Genomic DNA, 13579 nt, shown 5'->3' with positions numbered 1-13579 from the left:
GCGGTGCGGGAGAGGCAGATCGCGGAGGCGCACACTCGCCTCCAGCAGCAGGAGCAACAACTCTCGGAGGCGAACGCTGCCCTTCAGGCACGGGAGAAGCAGCTCACGGAGGCGACCGTTGACCATGCAGTGCGGGAGAGGCAGATCGCGGAGGCGCACACTCGCCTCCAGCCGGAGCAGGAGCAGGCACTCGCGAAGGCAAACCCTGCCCCTCAGGCACGGGAGGAGCAGAACTCTGCCCTTCAGGTGCTGAAGGAACAACTCGCGGAGGCCCGCGCTAGCTTCGACCAACAGGAGGAGCAACTCGCGGAGGCAAACGTTAAACTTGCGACGCAGGACGCATATATCGTGGAAAGCGACGCTCGCCTCCAGCAGCAGCAGCAGCAGCTACTCGCGAAGGTGAACGCTGCGCTTCTGGCAGTGGAGAAGAAGGCAAAAGCTGCCCTTCATGCACGGGGGAAGCAACTCGCGAGGGCAAACGCTGAACTTAAGACGCGAAACGAATTCGAAGTGAGGTGGAAGCAGCAACTAGCGAAGGTGAACGCTGCCCTTCAAGCACAGGAGAAGCAACTCGCGGAGGCGAACACTGCCCTTCAAGCAAAAGGTGTCAAGATTGAAACACTCACCGAGGAAAACCGGAAGCTTATGGAGAAGTATGATACATTTAAAGAAAGCTACAGAGATATGAAGGACTTGCCCTTGAGAGCTCTGGCGATCGAAAATCCATTGAAGAAGAAAGGAGACGGCCAATGAGACAGAGTAAGGCTAAGGTTCGCGATGAAGTTTCAGTTTCTCATCATCACATTCTAATTGTTGCTGCCGCTCCGCAGGATGCTTCCAACTCGACTGTGGACAAGACTCCGTATCTTCCGCGCGCCTTTCCTCCATCCATCCTCGTGGGAAAAAAACATGACACTAGAAAACAATATCACTTCTCCATAACAAGCGAGCATCCAGAAATCCGTGAATGATCCATCAGCGACGGAGGCTGAAGACGAGTACGATGAATCATTAATTGACTACGAAGTCGAACTGGAAATGGATGACATCAACGGTCATGCAGAGGTCACTTACGAGCATGATATTGGGAGGACGCCTATCAATCCAGACGAAGAAGAGCTTGACTATTACGACGAAGACGAAGAGTCGGCATCACGCTCAGGTCAGGTGGGTCAAGCTGCTGTCTATGATCACGGACGAACACCGAGTCCGATGGAGCGCCCCTGCCTGCAGTCAATATCGCCTGGACGCTTCCGTGAAGTGTCACTGCTGCGGACGCCATCACCACCACGGGCTTCCTCATCTGCTCGCGCAGGGAAATTGCCTAAGAACCATCGCGACTATCGTCCACCATCTCTACCGGCCACGCCTCCGCCCCTTGGTTCAGTTTCGCCGATAATCTCAATACATCGTTCTCAGGCTCCACGACTCAAGGCCGTTGCTCGTGCGCGCTCGCGATCTTTTTCTCCTCGCCTGTCGGCCTCTCGTCGCTAGAACGTCCACTCGCATCTGGTCCACTTTCACAGCTTCGCCGTTCTGAACGGTTGCGCATTCGGTCACAATCGCTACGGGCGATACCGTTTCATGCAAGGCGCAATGCCGACCTTCCGCAGACACCTCCACCGATGCCTTCGCGAAGCTACACCGGCCTACAGGCCCGGCTCAGTCCATTAGAGTCAATCAGATCACCGTCGCCAGTTCGCCTCCGCGCTTCTTCTCTCACTCTGGCACACAGCCGCTCGCCAATCCATGAATCTCGTCCACAGGTACTTGAACGGCTTTCGTCTCCATCGGTAATATTTTTCTTTTGAGTCATCTCGTCCACGACGATGTATTTTCTTAACTCAGGCGGGCGATTTGCGGGCGGAAGAAGTGTCGAACAGAGACTTCTCGGAGGATGAATTGGACATACAGAACCTCTTTCCGCACAACATACCGATTCAATACGAGTATCCTGTCGTGGAACCTCTCTATCCTGAGGAACAGGACTGGCTTGGAAGGATGTACGAACAACTTGAATGGGCCGATGACTACATGAATCGTTTCATGGTCGAATCCCGGCAAGCAGGAGAACTCGCGTGTCCTAAAATCTTCGTGGGGGGGATTCTGCTTGACATTGCTCTGAAGAGATTCTGGCGTCTGGCTAAGAGCATCCGCATCCTCGCTTGCGCACGTTTCGGCTACTATCTGTTCATCAAGATGATGCGGAATGACGCGGTTTCTTTCTGCGATCTTGAAGATGCACTAGAGGAGGATCTGCTCGATCTGTCGCAATGGGACCTCTATATCAGGCAATGGAACGAGTACAACCAATGCTTCCGACCTTATCATCACATGCTTGTTAAATTATTGTATCCAAAGAGACCAGAAACAGTCGCATTTGAAGTACGTGACGAGCAGGGCTATGTCCTCGTTCCTATCCTACGAAAGTCCTATCAAGCCCAAAAGAAAACTCTACGTGAAGGCGTTGCAAAGACGCAACAGTATATTCAAACAGAAGGGGAAGCGGACATTCGGGCTGAACAAGAGGCAAGGATACTGCTGACGCGCCTGTCAGTGCACAGACCATCTCTTCCGACCAAGGCAACGACATCATTTTGGGTGCTCGACTTGCCGGCATGACGTTGTCCTCACCTGAGATGCAGCGCAATCAACAGGTGAGACTTTCGTAATAATCTTATATCAGGTTTTCTAAATTCCCCTTCTTGCTTAGGCCGTCGAAAGTACCTCTGGAAATCAGCCTATACACAAGCAAGAGCATCCTTCAGCTTTGAAAAAATAGCCTGGGGGTTCAGTGGGTTCTCTACCTATTTTTAAACTCCGTCTTGTGGCGCTGAGTGAACATCCTACTCTTCAGATTGTTGGTCGCGTTCCAGATTGCACCCCGCTCGCCCTAGGTACCGAGATCGTTGTTACACAGGCGTCGGCATCATCGAGGATGCTGAGAGTTGACCGGTATCCTGGTGTTCGACTTGTCCGAGCACCGTTGCCGTCCACGTCGTCAGTTGAGCAGCGCGTCGACCTCGTGAGCCATTTGCCGCCTTTGTCCATCTTATGACTCCGACAATCGAGCCATACCTGCTAGCCAATTAAGTCATCTGCCCACGTTCGATTTGTTGATGTCCCAGTTCAGTCGGAGAGACAAGTTGCACCGTCGGTCAGTGGTCAGCTCAGCCGTTCAGGTGCCGACATGCGACCTACTGTGGGGATGCGTTAAAGAGGAAGCGGATTGGTGATGTACGTCGATTCTTTTCATGATTTGTCCTGGGTGCCATGTCGATGGTGGTTCTATCTGTTTCAGCCGGCCGATGTACTTGCCACCTCTGTGCATGGTTCACCCGTCACACCACCGTTGTCGAAGAGACAGCGCACGTCGAAGAGACAGCGCACTGACTCCTCCAATCGGCCATCGAGGCCTCTTTCCTCCAGGACGCAACAGTTCCTTGCTCAGGTTGGTTGTGGAAAGTTGCCACGGAGGGTGAATATTGATAATCAGTTCTCTTCTATTTAGCCTACCGATTCGTCGACCTCGATGCGAAATCTATCCGACCGATCGAAACAACCCATCAGGTTCCCACATCAGGGACAATGTCCGCGGCCATGGAACGGGAAGAAGTGAACAGGGTGAGACCCAGCTATGTCAGCTTTCGGCAATATACGCTGATCATCGTCCTTCATCAGCCCGCGGGTGATATCCAAGTAGCCCAATTGAAAATCTTCACAAGATTTCGCGCGCGAATGGACAAGCGTGTCGCTACTGTGAGTATTCCTTGTGCAACCGTTATTACTCGGTCTTCTCAGTTGCATTGCTCGCGTAGGTCGTTGGTCAACCACGGCCCTCCCAACACGTTAACCCAGTCATCAATACTGAGCGTGATCAACCGAGACTGTCAACGAAAAGGAAGAGGCAGAATGTCGATGCTGATCCTGTTTCAAGGACGGAGTCGTCAATCCATCAAGGTCATCTGTAACCAAGAGACAGCGCGTCGACTCAGTGAGTAGTTCGTGCCAAGCCCAATTAATCGCGGGGCTGGTTCTGCGTACGAAGGCTATTCGCTTTACCACTGAGGCACGTCCGTAGACGTCATGTCGCGTCTAAGCGACCTTCGTAAGATGTCATCGCTCCCAGTGGTCGATGTTCGTGACGAACTCGGCATCTTACCGCCATCAAGTATCAACTTTTCTTCCTAGGCACGAAAGCCCTTCATTCTACCGCACTCGTACATGCTGCTTGAAGCGTGCAGCACCGGCTTCAGTATTAACAACCACCATCCTGTCATCCGTCATCCGAATCAACCACCATCAATCTCCTCGACATCCTGGTTATGCTCTCGTCCAGCTGTGGTGGAGTCACTTATACTCCGTGTCGGGACCCGCTGTCAAGACGAATGGCACTCAGCTGCCTCTGCATTCGCGCTGGTCGCACGCTACCCGTCGGAAACATCTTCCATCAGTTTGAGTTGCTGTTTGCAGTTCAGCACTGCCATATCATCAGCCGATTATGCGCTCATGTCCTTGCTGAGATGTTCAATATCATCAGCCTGGGCAGGCTCGTGCATCCGCGGACATCATCATGCTGCCGCCTGCCTGCCATAGCTCACCAGTCACTTCAGGCCAATTAGCACGAATAGGTACACGTCTCTATGGGCTATTATGTAGAACGGCTGCTAACATTGTCGCAGGGTTTCTCACCGTCGAGGCGACCATAACGTTACCGCTGCCGACCTGCGTGTCTGATGCAGTATACAACGTGGTCCTCGCACGGCTGCGTCAAGAATTGAGATTCCCAGCATGGTGCTTCCCGCTGCGTGCCCCATAGTATACTTCCACCGCCACTGGTCAACCCGCCCTTCCGCCAAGACATTGTCATGCGAGGTAGCGCCTTCCGCGGTCACGCGAGTGAGAGTTGAGGCTCTTGCGCAAAGCCGCGAGTCTCCACGTACAGGCCCTTCAATTAACTCGATCCTTCATGCGCCACGACAAGACTGCCCAGCGATTCAGCGCCTGTCGCGTCCATGACGCGGGAGTTGAGGCTCTCGCCAGTTTTCCGTGCGCAACTCAGAGTCACCATCGTGCACTTTGATGGAAAATGATGTGCTTCGAAATGTAGCCGTTCGTAGACGCTCTAGGATGCCCAATGAGTCAAGGCTCTTCGCCACATCGTGAACTCCTTGCATGAAGTCAAATTGTCAGCCACAGACCAACAATCTGGACCGGATTGTTCAATGAAGGTCTACACACCTGTAAATGCTTAGACCCCCCTTTCGGGCATTGCTTGCCCATTGATCGACTAGCAGGTGGGCTGCTATTGGACTTCGCGTCTCGCAATTTGACGATATCGTGGAATAGTGGCTGGTGGTCAACATCGTGAGCCAATCTCACCATTTTAGAGCCCAGGATCCGTTGTTGATACGTTCACCAGGTTAAGCATTATCTCATGTGCATTAAGGCGGGCTTATGCGCTGCTCGCGGACTTCGTGTCTCGTGGTCCGGCTACTTCGTCGACTAGCGGCTGGTGTGTTATTGGTGCGTCATTTCGTTGTGTAAACATTGTTGTTATCGCCGACTTGCTCTGAAGGCCTGACATCTTGTTAATCTTGGCAGCGGTTCTCTCGTCGACGTGTACGGCAACGTGTCGTGACGGCGACTTCTCTGGGCACAACACTTTTGTTATCATTGACAGCACTCTCGCGTCACATCATTGCATCTGCATCATAACTTAATCGGCTATCTCGGCGCTCTCCTCATCGTGCTTTCTCGACATCTTGCTCTCGTGCTGTCTCATCATTTTGCTCTTGCGCTATCTCATGACCCTGCTCTCGCGCTATCTCGTCATCCTGCTCTCGTGCTCTCATGTCATCTTGCTGTCGTGCTCTCGTTTATGCTCTCGGCTATCGCGGTTTCGGCTTATGTTTATATGCATTTCTCATATTTATCCGCTCTGGAATCCTTGGGCCCAGGAATCCAGAGCGTGCAACATGCAAACAAACGCAGACGTTCCAGCTTCGGACGAAGCCCTGGACGCAGGGAACACGAAGCGGATCGCGGAACGTCAACCATTCGACTGTGGAAACCCCGGACGAGGGGGATTCAGAGGCGGATGGACAACAATAGACATTCGCTCCAGAGGACCCTACACAGGAGAATCTGGGGCATCGGAATGTGTCAACGTCCTGCTGTGGTGACCCCGGACGTGGGAGGTCCAGGCAGGGCAGGGATTATCCCAGCTCTGGCAATCCTAGACGGGTTGTCCAGGGCGGGTTCTCCGGGTACCCCGAACAGACAGGGGATCCGGAGGGGAGGGTTCATGGTGTGTGGATGTGGAGGGTAACGTCAAGAGGGTGTAAGGGCAACTGGCGGAACAAAGGGTTTCGGGGAATCGGTTTCTTTTTTTCTGTTTCTTTTTTTTCTGTTTCTCTGTCTCTTCTCGGTGACCTTGCTTATCGTCTCCCATCGCAGCTCCTCAAGCTCAAGGTCCAGCGTAGTGTAGTTGTAGTGTAGTTGTAGCATAGTTGTAGTGTAGTGTAGTGATAAACATATGCACCGTTAGTGTAGATTAGTGTAGCCTTACCGTAGATGTACCATAGCCGTAGCATACCGTACCGTAATCTGTCTTTCGTCTCATACGTCCGGTAGCCGCTCCCGTAGTATACCCATCGCATAGATACCCACTAGATACGATACCTCTAGACACGATACCGTCTAGATACAATACTCACTAGACACGATACCTATTAGACACGATATCCGTTACGCACTATACCTCGCATATGTACCTCGCTACTGTACCGTATCATACGCGCATTGCGCCCACCTCTCGCATTTGTACCGTAGCGTAGTGCACCACATAGCTTAGTACACCGTAGAGTATATAATAAATTACACACGTTGTTAGAGAAGTCCTGTGTGAACTTGTGAAGTGATTGTGCCGTCGAAACCTCGCATGGCCGGACATTCCACTTTATGCTTTATAATTTCAAAATTTGAGTCGTTCTTGTGGTAAATGTCAAATGCGAGGGCAAGAAATATATTCAACCGTCTGGCGTAGTATGATCATGACATGCAGATCGTAACTGTCCGCAGCGGTCCTCCTTACTCCCGACACTCACTGAGCTGCACCTGTCCGCTACGGCTCGAGTATGGGCCTTAACCTTGATGGATGGAAGCTGCCATTCTGGGCACGTTCTTTTAACACTGGCGACACGACGGTCGAGCGTGAGTGACTGTGAACTCGTGCATGCCTTGTGGGCTTTTCAATGACGTGAACTCGGTAGGGGCCCTAGGGCTCGACAGCGGAGAAGCTGATATTTCGATTGAGGGTGTGGCAGTTGATCAGCGCTCAGCATTAAGAGAGTATGAGATGGCTGTAATATATTATGTATCAATGATGCGAACAGCGGTTGCTCACCTGGCTAAACACGTTGCTCCTTTCTTGTGAGGTGAATTTTGCGATGTTGGATGGCCGTCTCTTGCACAGGAGAGAGAGTTCTGTGGCAGATGATGCATTGAAGGTCTGAGGTATCTACTATTCTGAAAAGGTGGAGTGTACATGGTTAGAATGAAGTCTACGACGATATGCTGCGGAAGGCATGATAAAGCCTGTCCCAAAGAGAAGTACGCAGCTTTGCTGTGAGCACATCATGCTCGCGAGTGATAAGTTACTGAATCTCGTCTCTCTTACAGACCATCCTTTTCCAGCGTCTCGGTTTCAGCAATGTCAATTCTCGTATAGTCGCTGTCGCCAATGGCACTGAATATTTCCTTGCAAGCTTTATTGCCATTGGGCTTGTTGATCGCCTCGGTCAGCAGCCACTTATACTGTTTGGTCAGGTGGGCCAAACGATCACCATGATGCTCCTAGCTGTGTCGGGTGCCATCAACACACCAGGATGCCGCGTAGTATCTGTAGTCCTATTATTCGTATTCAACACCTTCTTTGCCGTTGGATTGCTGAGGACAAGTTGGCTCTATGTATGTGTCAGTACTCGTTTGGAGAACCAATGCGCACCTTAAGAATGTTTTGCAGTGCACCGAGGTTGTCAGCTTGCGTATTCAAGCCCCTGCTAATGCTTTTAGCACTGCATCGGTTTAGACGTTTAACTTTGTGATAGTGATGATATCAAGCCCTTCGTTCAACAATATCGGTATTGTCCGAGGTGAAAATTTCTGAGGGCTGTAAGACACATAGGAAATGAGTGACTCAGCCTCGATGTATGATGCGAGTGCTATAGAAAATATCTGTAAGATACGTAGGAAATGAGTGACTATAGTGTATGAGTAAAAGGTATGTAAGGAGTCCAGCAGGTACTTACCTCAGCCTCGATGTATGATGCGAGTGCTGAGGTAGCAGGAAAAGATCGAGCGTGCCTGTGGCTACATGATTACATAAGCAAATGCACGCGGAATGTCTAAGTCTGTCTCCCACTGGACATAAAGTCCATATGATTTTCAACATGCCCACTCAGTGGGAATGCGGACCTACTTTTTTAGAACACTAATTGAATCCTTCATGCTGCTTGTACTGTGCGTGACCGAGGGTCTTCAGCACATGTTGTGACTTGCACAGATTGGATGGTAAGTGCCTGTGGTGTAGGGTTTCTTGAGTCCGTCTGGGCGGATAGAACCCGGGCTGCTGTATGCTGTCTGCATCGTGTGACTTTACCTGGATCGTGCCCGATTGCGGTGCGTGGACGGTCATACTCGTCATTGAGTGTGGCCTTGACGATTGGGGTAAGTTCTTCCATTGTCGCTAATATCCATTGATCTGCATCTGACGTTGATTCTCCAAGGTTCTTCATCAACTGAGTGACCCTTAGCGCCCACGTGAGCCTTATCGCGTTTGACTGTGCCCACTTGATGCATGTTCTTCCCTCCTCTCTTTGGCTGTTCTCCTTCGCTTCTGGCTCTCTTCTGGACTTCTGGAGTCTCTACTGCCCACTTTGTCTTGGCTCCAAGGCCTCCTGAAAATGTCTTGGGCTTGTATGCGCTGACAGAGGACCACAGATTGTCATCCCGAATTGGCACTGGGTGCGCGCTGATGAGCGCGGAAATGAGCTGAGCACAAAGCATGAGGCAGGCAGCAGGCAAGCCCAGGTGGCCAACTGACCCTTTGTCATACCAACTGCCTCCGAGACATGCGTACTACACGAGGCGGTCGGAGCTGGCAAAGACAGTCTCGACCGAGCGAGGCATGGGCAAAAAGCCAGCGGCGGCCCGGTATGCCTTCCAGAAGAACCAAGGGGTGAAGGCGGTACCGAGGATCGAGGACGAACTGCTCGAACAAGCATAGTGGTAGCAGTAGCAGGATACCACTCTTACAAGTTTTGGATTTCAGACGCATTTCAGATATGCTTATAGTCTCTGGAAGCAGGGTATGGACACTTCCCATAGTAATGAACAGTTCAGCAATGAGCTGTCCGTCGTAGTATATAAACCTGGTTGCAATTGGAGAAAAAGAAGATAATCGACTGGGAGGGGGTCGCAGGAGCGAACTTCTCCATACTTCCACAGTTCTATTATTCCACTCTACACAGCTCATCTTTGATATCAATCTATTGCTTCACTATTAATTGCGTTCTATCGAACTCGATAACTTCGTTAACGAAGTCTGCGCTACGGACGACTTGCACCACAAGCCCAGGAATAAAGGTGATCGCCTAGGCTCAGTATGGTCTCTTACGCACAGTCCCTTGGTTAACTTGTTCTATCGAGGCCAGGAGGACTTTATCAGTCGAGTGCTAGAAGGAACAAAGTGATTGAACGCACCGAACGGGGTCCAGCCGAGGTCAACGGTAGCAGACGAACAAGTTTCATATTAGAATTTTGTTTCCCACAGTCCCGATTAGGTGTTCAACTCGTGTCTGCGAACAGCATTAGAGCGCTGGAAATGATCTGCGAACATTCCCTGCAGATCTGCAAACAAAACTCAAACAACCCCGAACAAGAGACTCGAAGAGCCGAGGCGAACGTCCGGTCTGAACGATCACGCTAGCAGGTCTGCGAACAAAACGTTAGCGCTCAGACAGCATTTGCGAACAATTGATTGGTGCGCAAACCCCATTTGCGATCAATTCGAAGCACGAAGCTGATGTAATGTGGGAAATTCATCCCTCAAAACAGTAACACGCACGTGGGCAAGGCCAGCGTTCCGTCCTAGCTCCAGCCAGTCAGCCAGCCAGCCGAATGAAACCATCTGCACCGTACCTTTCCACCGCACGCTTCGGACGACACTCTCGTCCACCACCCACACACACACCACCCATATTCACCAACATCACAGAGTCTTGGTAGCAAGAAACCTGCGGGCCTCGCACCCTTCAAGAAAAGAGTCATCTCCCTGTACCGGCGCACCATCGGAGACAGAGCAGAGTGGTTGATACTCACCTCACTCCGCAATGAAGTGATCGGTACTGCCTGACCATGGACCATAGGGAGGTGGCATCAGAGCATATCAGTGCATGCGGATTGATGGACATGGCTCTTTGGAGCCTTTGGAGTGGGAGCGGGAGTGGCTGCGCATTGAGTCCGAGTGTGTGAGAGAGATGCTGCAGCCTTTGAGATGGCAGGTAAGTGCTCCTTCTCATTTTCGCACTGAGGCGGAGAAGGAGGCGAGCAGTTTGACGCAGTCTGGCATGGCAACGTGATGTGATAGCTGGGCGAGGGTACTGTGTTGCCCTCATCGTCTTTGTCATTGCTGCTGTCATTGTCGTCATCACCGGTGGACGTGCTACTGGATGCATCGAGTGGTGGTGGCGTTGGGTCGTGTTCGGCGGCTACGATCACGATACGAGCTGCTCGTCGTTCGTGAGGGCTGTGAGGAGTGCTGGCAGATGAGCTCGGCAGTTTGCCCTGCACTTCGTGCTGAAGTCCAGGGTCGATCACCGTGCATATCTGCCAGATATGGACACCCTCGTCGGAGGCAGCATTTTGCGTATCGTGTGTGCGCCCACTCATTCAGTGAGAGGCAGCATGTGCCTTCGCGTTTTGAGCATGCCTGAAGGTGACGTGCTTGGCTGACTTGACGTCGAGTCTGGCATTATGGGCCATACACCCGTGCATGCAGATGTGTGTGGCTGAGGGCTTGATACCCGTCTGGATGGGCTTACTGGTCTTCACGTCATGAGTTGCATTGCTCACGGTGTTCGTGTTGCTGACCGTGCCTTGATAGACCATTTGTAGGGTGAGTTTGGTACCCATGTGGCAGGCCTTGTGGTGCCACTTTACGATGTTCATCCTGTGCATCATCGTCTTTGCTGCCAGCGCTTCAAGTGAATACTCATTGGGATCTGTGAAGGAGTCCGCGCGCACTACGAATGCTCGCATGGGAGCATGTTGGATCGATGCGAGGACGTAGAGACCATACGTCTTGTGCGCTAGGCCCGTCGTCTCGCCATTGCAAGTGATTTTGCAGGTGTCGCCACAGAACGTGAGGGTCTGACCTTGTTCGGTGAGTCGTGAGGTGGAGAGGAGGTTGCCCTGGAGCTGCAGTACGTAGTATATGTTCTGTAGCAGTGTCGGGCTTGTACGTCCATCTTTGGTGGCTAAATCAAGGTAGATTTGCCCAATACCTTCTGCATGAATGCATCATCCGTCTCCGAGCCAAACATGCCTCGGTAAGGTAAGGTTCGTGAATTGAATGAACCAGTCATGGTGTGAGCTCATGAATGCTGTTGTGCTCGAGTCAAGAATCCAATGGTCAGTGGGTAGGCTGTGCTGCGTGAGCGCATGGGCGATGAACAGTCGGAGGATGGGAGATGCTGTGGTACCCCGGGTGGACGTGACCTTCACCACAAGGTCTTCACTGTCGTCGCTACCCTCCTTCTCCTCCTGCTTCTCCTCATCTCTCTTCTTCTTTCAGCACTCCTCCTCTGTGTGGTTCAGCTTGTGGCAATAGCCACACTTCTTGTCAGATTTCGGCTGCTTCCCATTCAACTTCGATGTTGATGGCATACCTGACAGCTTAGCGGCAAGTGCGTGCTGTGATCCCTCCTTGAGGTGTTCGCGCTCTTCAGTAAGGACCTGGTTTATGACCATCTCTGTGGTGAGCTTGTCGCTTGTCGACATGAGGATGGTGTGAAGTGCTGAATACAATGGAGGGAGCGATATGACCATGGCGACCGCGATCAGCCAGTCTTCGAGCGGCTGTCCGAGGGTGGCCAGAATGTTGGCCTTTTGGATCATGCCATCGAGCTGTGCCTCCATACCAGTCTTGTCAGAGAGCGTACCATGAAATAGCTCACCGATGAGGTGCACTATCATCTGTTTTCCTTTCCCCTCATACCGCACAGTGAGTTTGTCCCATACAGACTTCGCCGTCTTCTCATACATGATGTTGCTCAGAGGCATATCTTTGAGCATGAGCGTGATCTGTGCCTTTGCATCTTAATCCTTATCATCCCATTCGGCCTGCTTGTCAGGTTTGGAGTCTGAAGGTTGAGCTTCCTTACCCTGGGTGATGTTTCAGAGCTTTCTGATGCATAGCACCATTTCGAGGCGGAACTTCCATTGCTGGTAGTTCGCTCTGTCATCCTCGAGTAATGGAATGTCATAGAGGCAGTTTGAGCTGAGAGAGAGTTTGACAGATTTGGACATGGTGTGAGAGGGTGTGGAGTGAGAAGGTGTAGACTGTGGTGCAGGAGGTGCTGGTGTGGGTGCTGGTCAAAGAGAGAGGAATTAAAGGAGTGTGAGCGCAGTGGAAGCCTCAATGAGTGGACAGGTTAGTGTGTAGCTCCGGGGCTCATAACCTATTGTCTAAGGTGAAAATTTCTGAGGACTGTAAGACACGTAGGAAACGAGTGACTCAGCCTCAATGTATGATGTGAGTGCTATAGAAAATACCTGTAAGACACGTAGGAAATGAGTGACTACAGTGTATGAGTAAAAGGTATGTAAGGAGTCCAGCAGGTACTTACCTCAGCCTCGATGTATGCTGCGAGTGCTGAGGTAGCAGGAAAAGATCGAATGCACCTGTGGCTATGTGATTACATAAGCAAATGCATGCAAAATGTCTAAGTCCGTGTCCCACTGGACATAAAGTCCATATGACTTCCAACAATCGGCTGGTGGACCTACCTTGGTACGTCAGCCACCCAGTTATGCATTTTTTTTAACATTCATAAGAGGCACGCCAGAGGCTGATGCCATTCTCAGCATAGTAAACTCAAGTCAGGGCAGCACAGGAGGCATAGTCAAAGTCGTTCAAGACGAGCTCGAAGTAAACGATAGAGCATGAGAGTTGAAGTGACCATCGTAGACAGAAGAGTACATACAGAAGCGAACTCAAAGTTAAGGCAAACATGCCAGTTCACTTAGAGTACTAGAGGAGCCAATCTGAGGATGCGCAGACTTAGAATTGCAGACATCTACAATAGTCTAGCTACACAGAGCATGCAGTTTCGAGAGAAAAATTGTAAGTGTATGACCAGTAGTGCAGATGAATTGCATCGCAACATGCTGTAAATATATATGATGCTGCATCTACAGAGGACAAGAGACTCACGAGTGAAGGCAGGGCATACATGCACCTGATATTTATCGAATGATTTGGAGAATGTGAGAGACAAGGATGGAATATGGGATA

General features: G+C 51.2%; 4 protein-coding genes across 4 annotated transcripts; 2 read left to right on the top strand and 2 right to left on the bottom strand.

Annotated features, from left to right (window-relative positions):
• Positions 1-15: 15 nt before the first annotated feature.
• Positions 16-2622, top strand: LAESUDRAFT_765166 (uncharacterized protein; the record flags this gene model as incomplete). The annotated part of the gene is made up of 6 exons (XM_040913592.1): positions 16-653; positions 707-770; positions 831-896; positions 958-1381; positions 1435-1793; positions 1849-2622. Coding segments are annotated over 6 exons (2325 nt in total), but the record flags the coding sequence as incomplete, so codon positions are not given.
• Positions 2623-6257: 3635 nt separating this feature from the next.
• LAESUDRAFT_732839 (uncharacterized protein) lies at positions 6258-6571 on the bottom strand. Its single transcript, XM_040910312.1, has one exon. It carries the CDS (start codon positions 6508-6510, stop codon positions 6334-6336), a length of 177 nt encoding a protein of 58 aa, XP_040757582.1. The 5' UTR covers positions 6511-6571; the 3' UTR covers positions 6258-6333.
• A 1115-nt stretch (positions 6572-7686) lies between these two features.
• Positions 7687-7968, top strand: LAESUDRAFT_622149 (uncharacterized protein; the record flags this gene model as incomplete). Its single annotated transcript, XM_040903287.1, has 1 exon — positions 7687-7968. A coding segment is annotated over one exon (282 nt), but the record flags the coding sequence as incomplete, so codon positions are not given.
• A 427-nt stretch (positions 7969-8395) lies between these two features.
• LAESUDRAFT_732837 (uncharacterized protein) lies at positions 8396-11965 on the bottom strand. The gene is made up of 6 exons (XM_040910311.1): positions 11898-11965; positions 11605-11840; positions 11018-11502; positions 10474-10948; positions 8917-9054; positions 8396-8870 (listed from the first exon to the last, which is right to left on the bottom strand). Exons 1-6 carry the CDS (start codon positions 11947-11949, stop codon positions 8508-8510), a joined length of 1749 nt encoding a protein of 582 aa, XP_040757580.1. The 5' UTR covers positions 11950-11965; the 3' UTR covers positions 8396-8507.
• Between the last annotated feature and the right edge of the window lie 1614 nt (positions 11966-13579).

This window comes from Laetiporus sulphureus, assembly GCF_001632365.1.
Source record: "Laetiporus sulphureus 93-53 unplaced genomic scaffold LAESUscaffold_108, whole genome shotgun sequence".
NCBI lineage: Eukaryota > Fungi > Basidiomycota > Agaricomycetes > Polyporales > Laetiporaceae > Laetiporus > Laetiporus sulphureus.
This window is presented reverse-complemented; position numbering and strand designations above follow the sequence as displayed.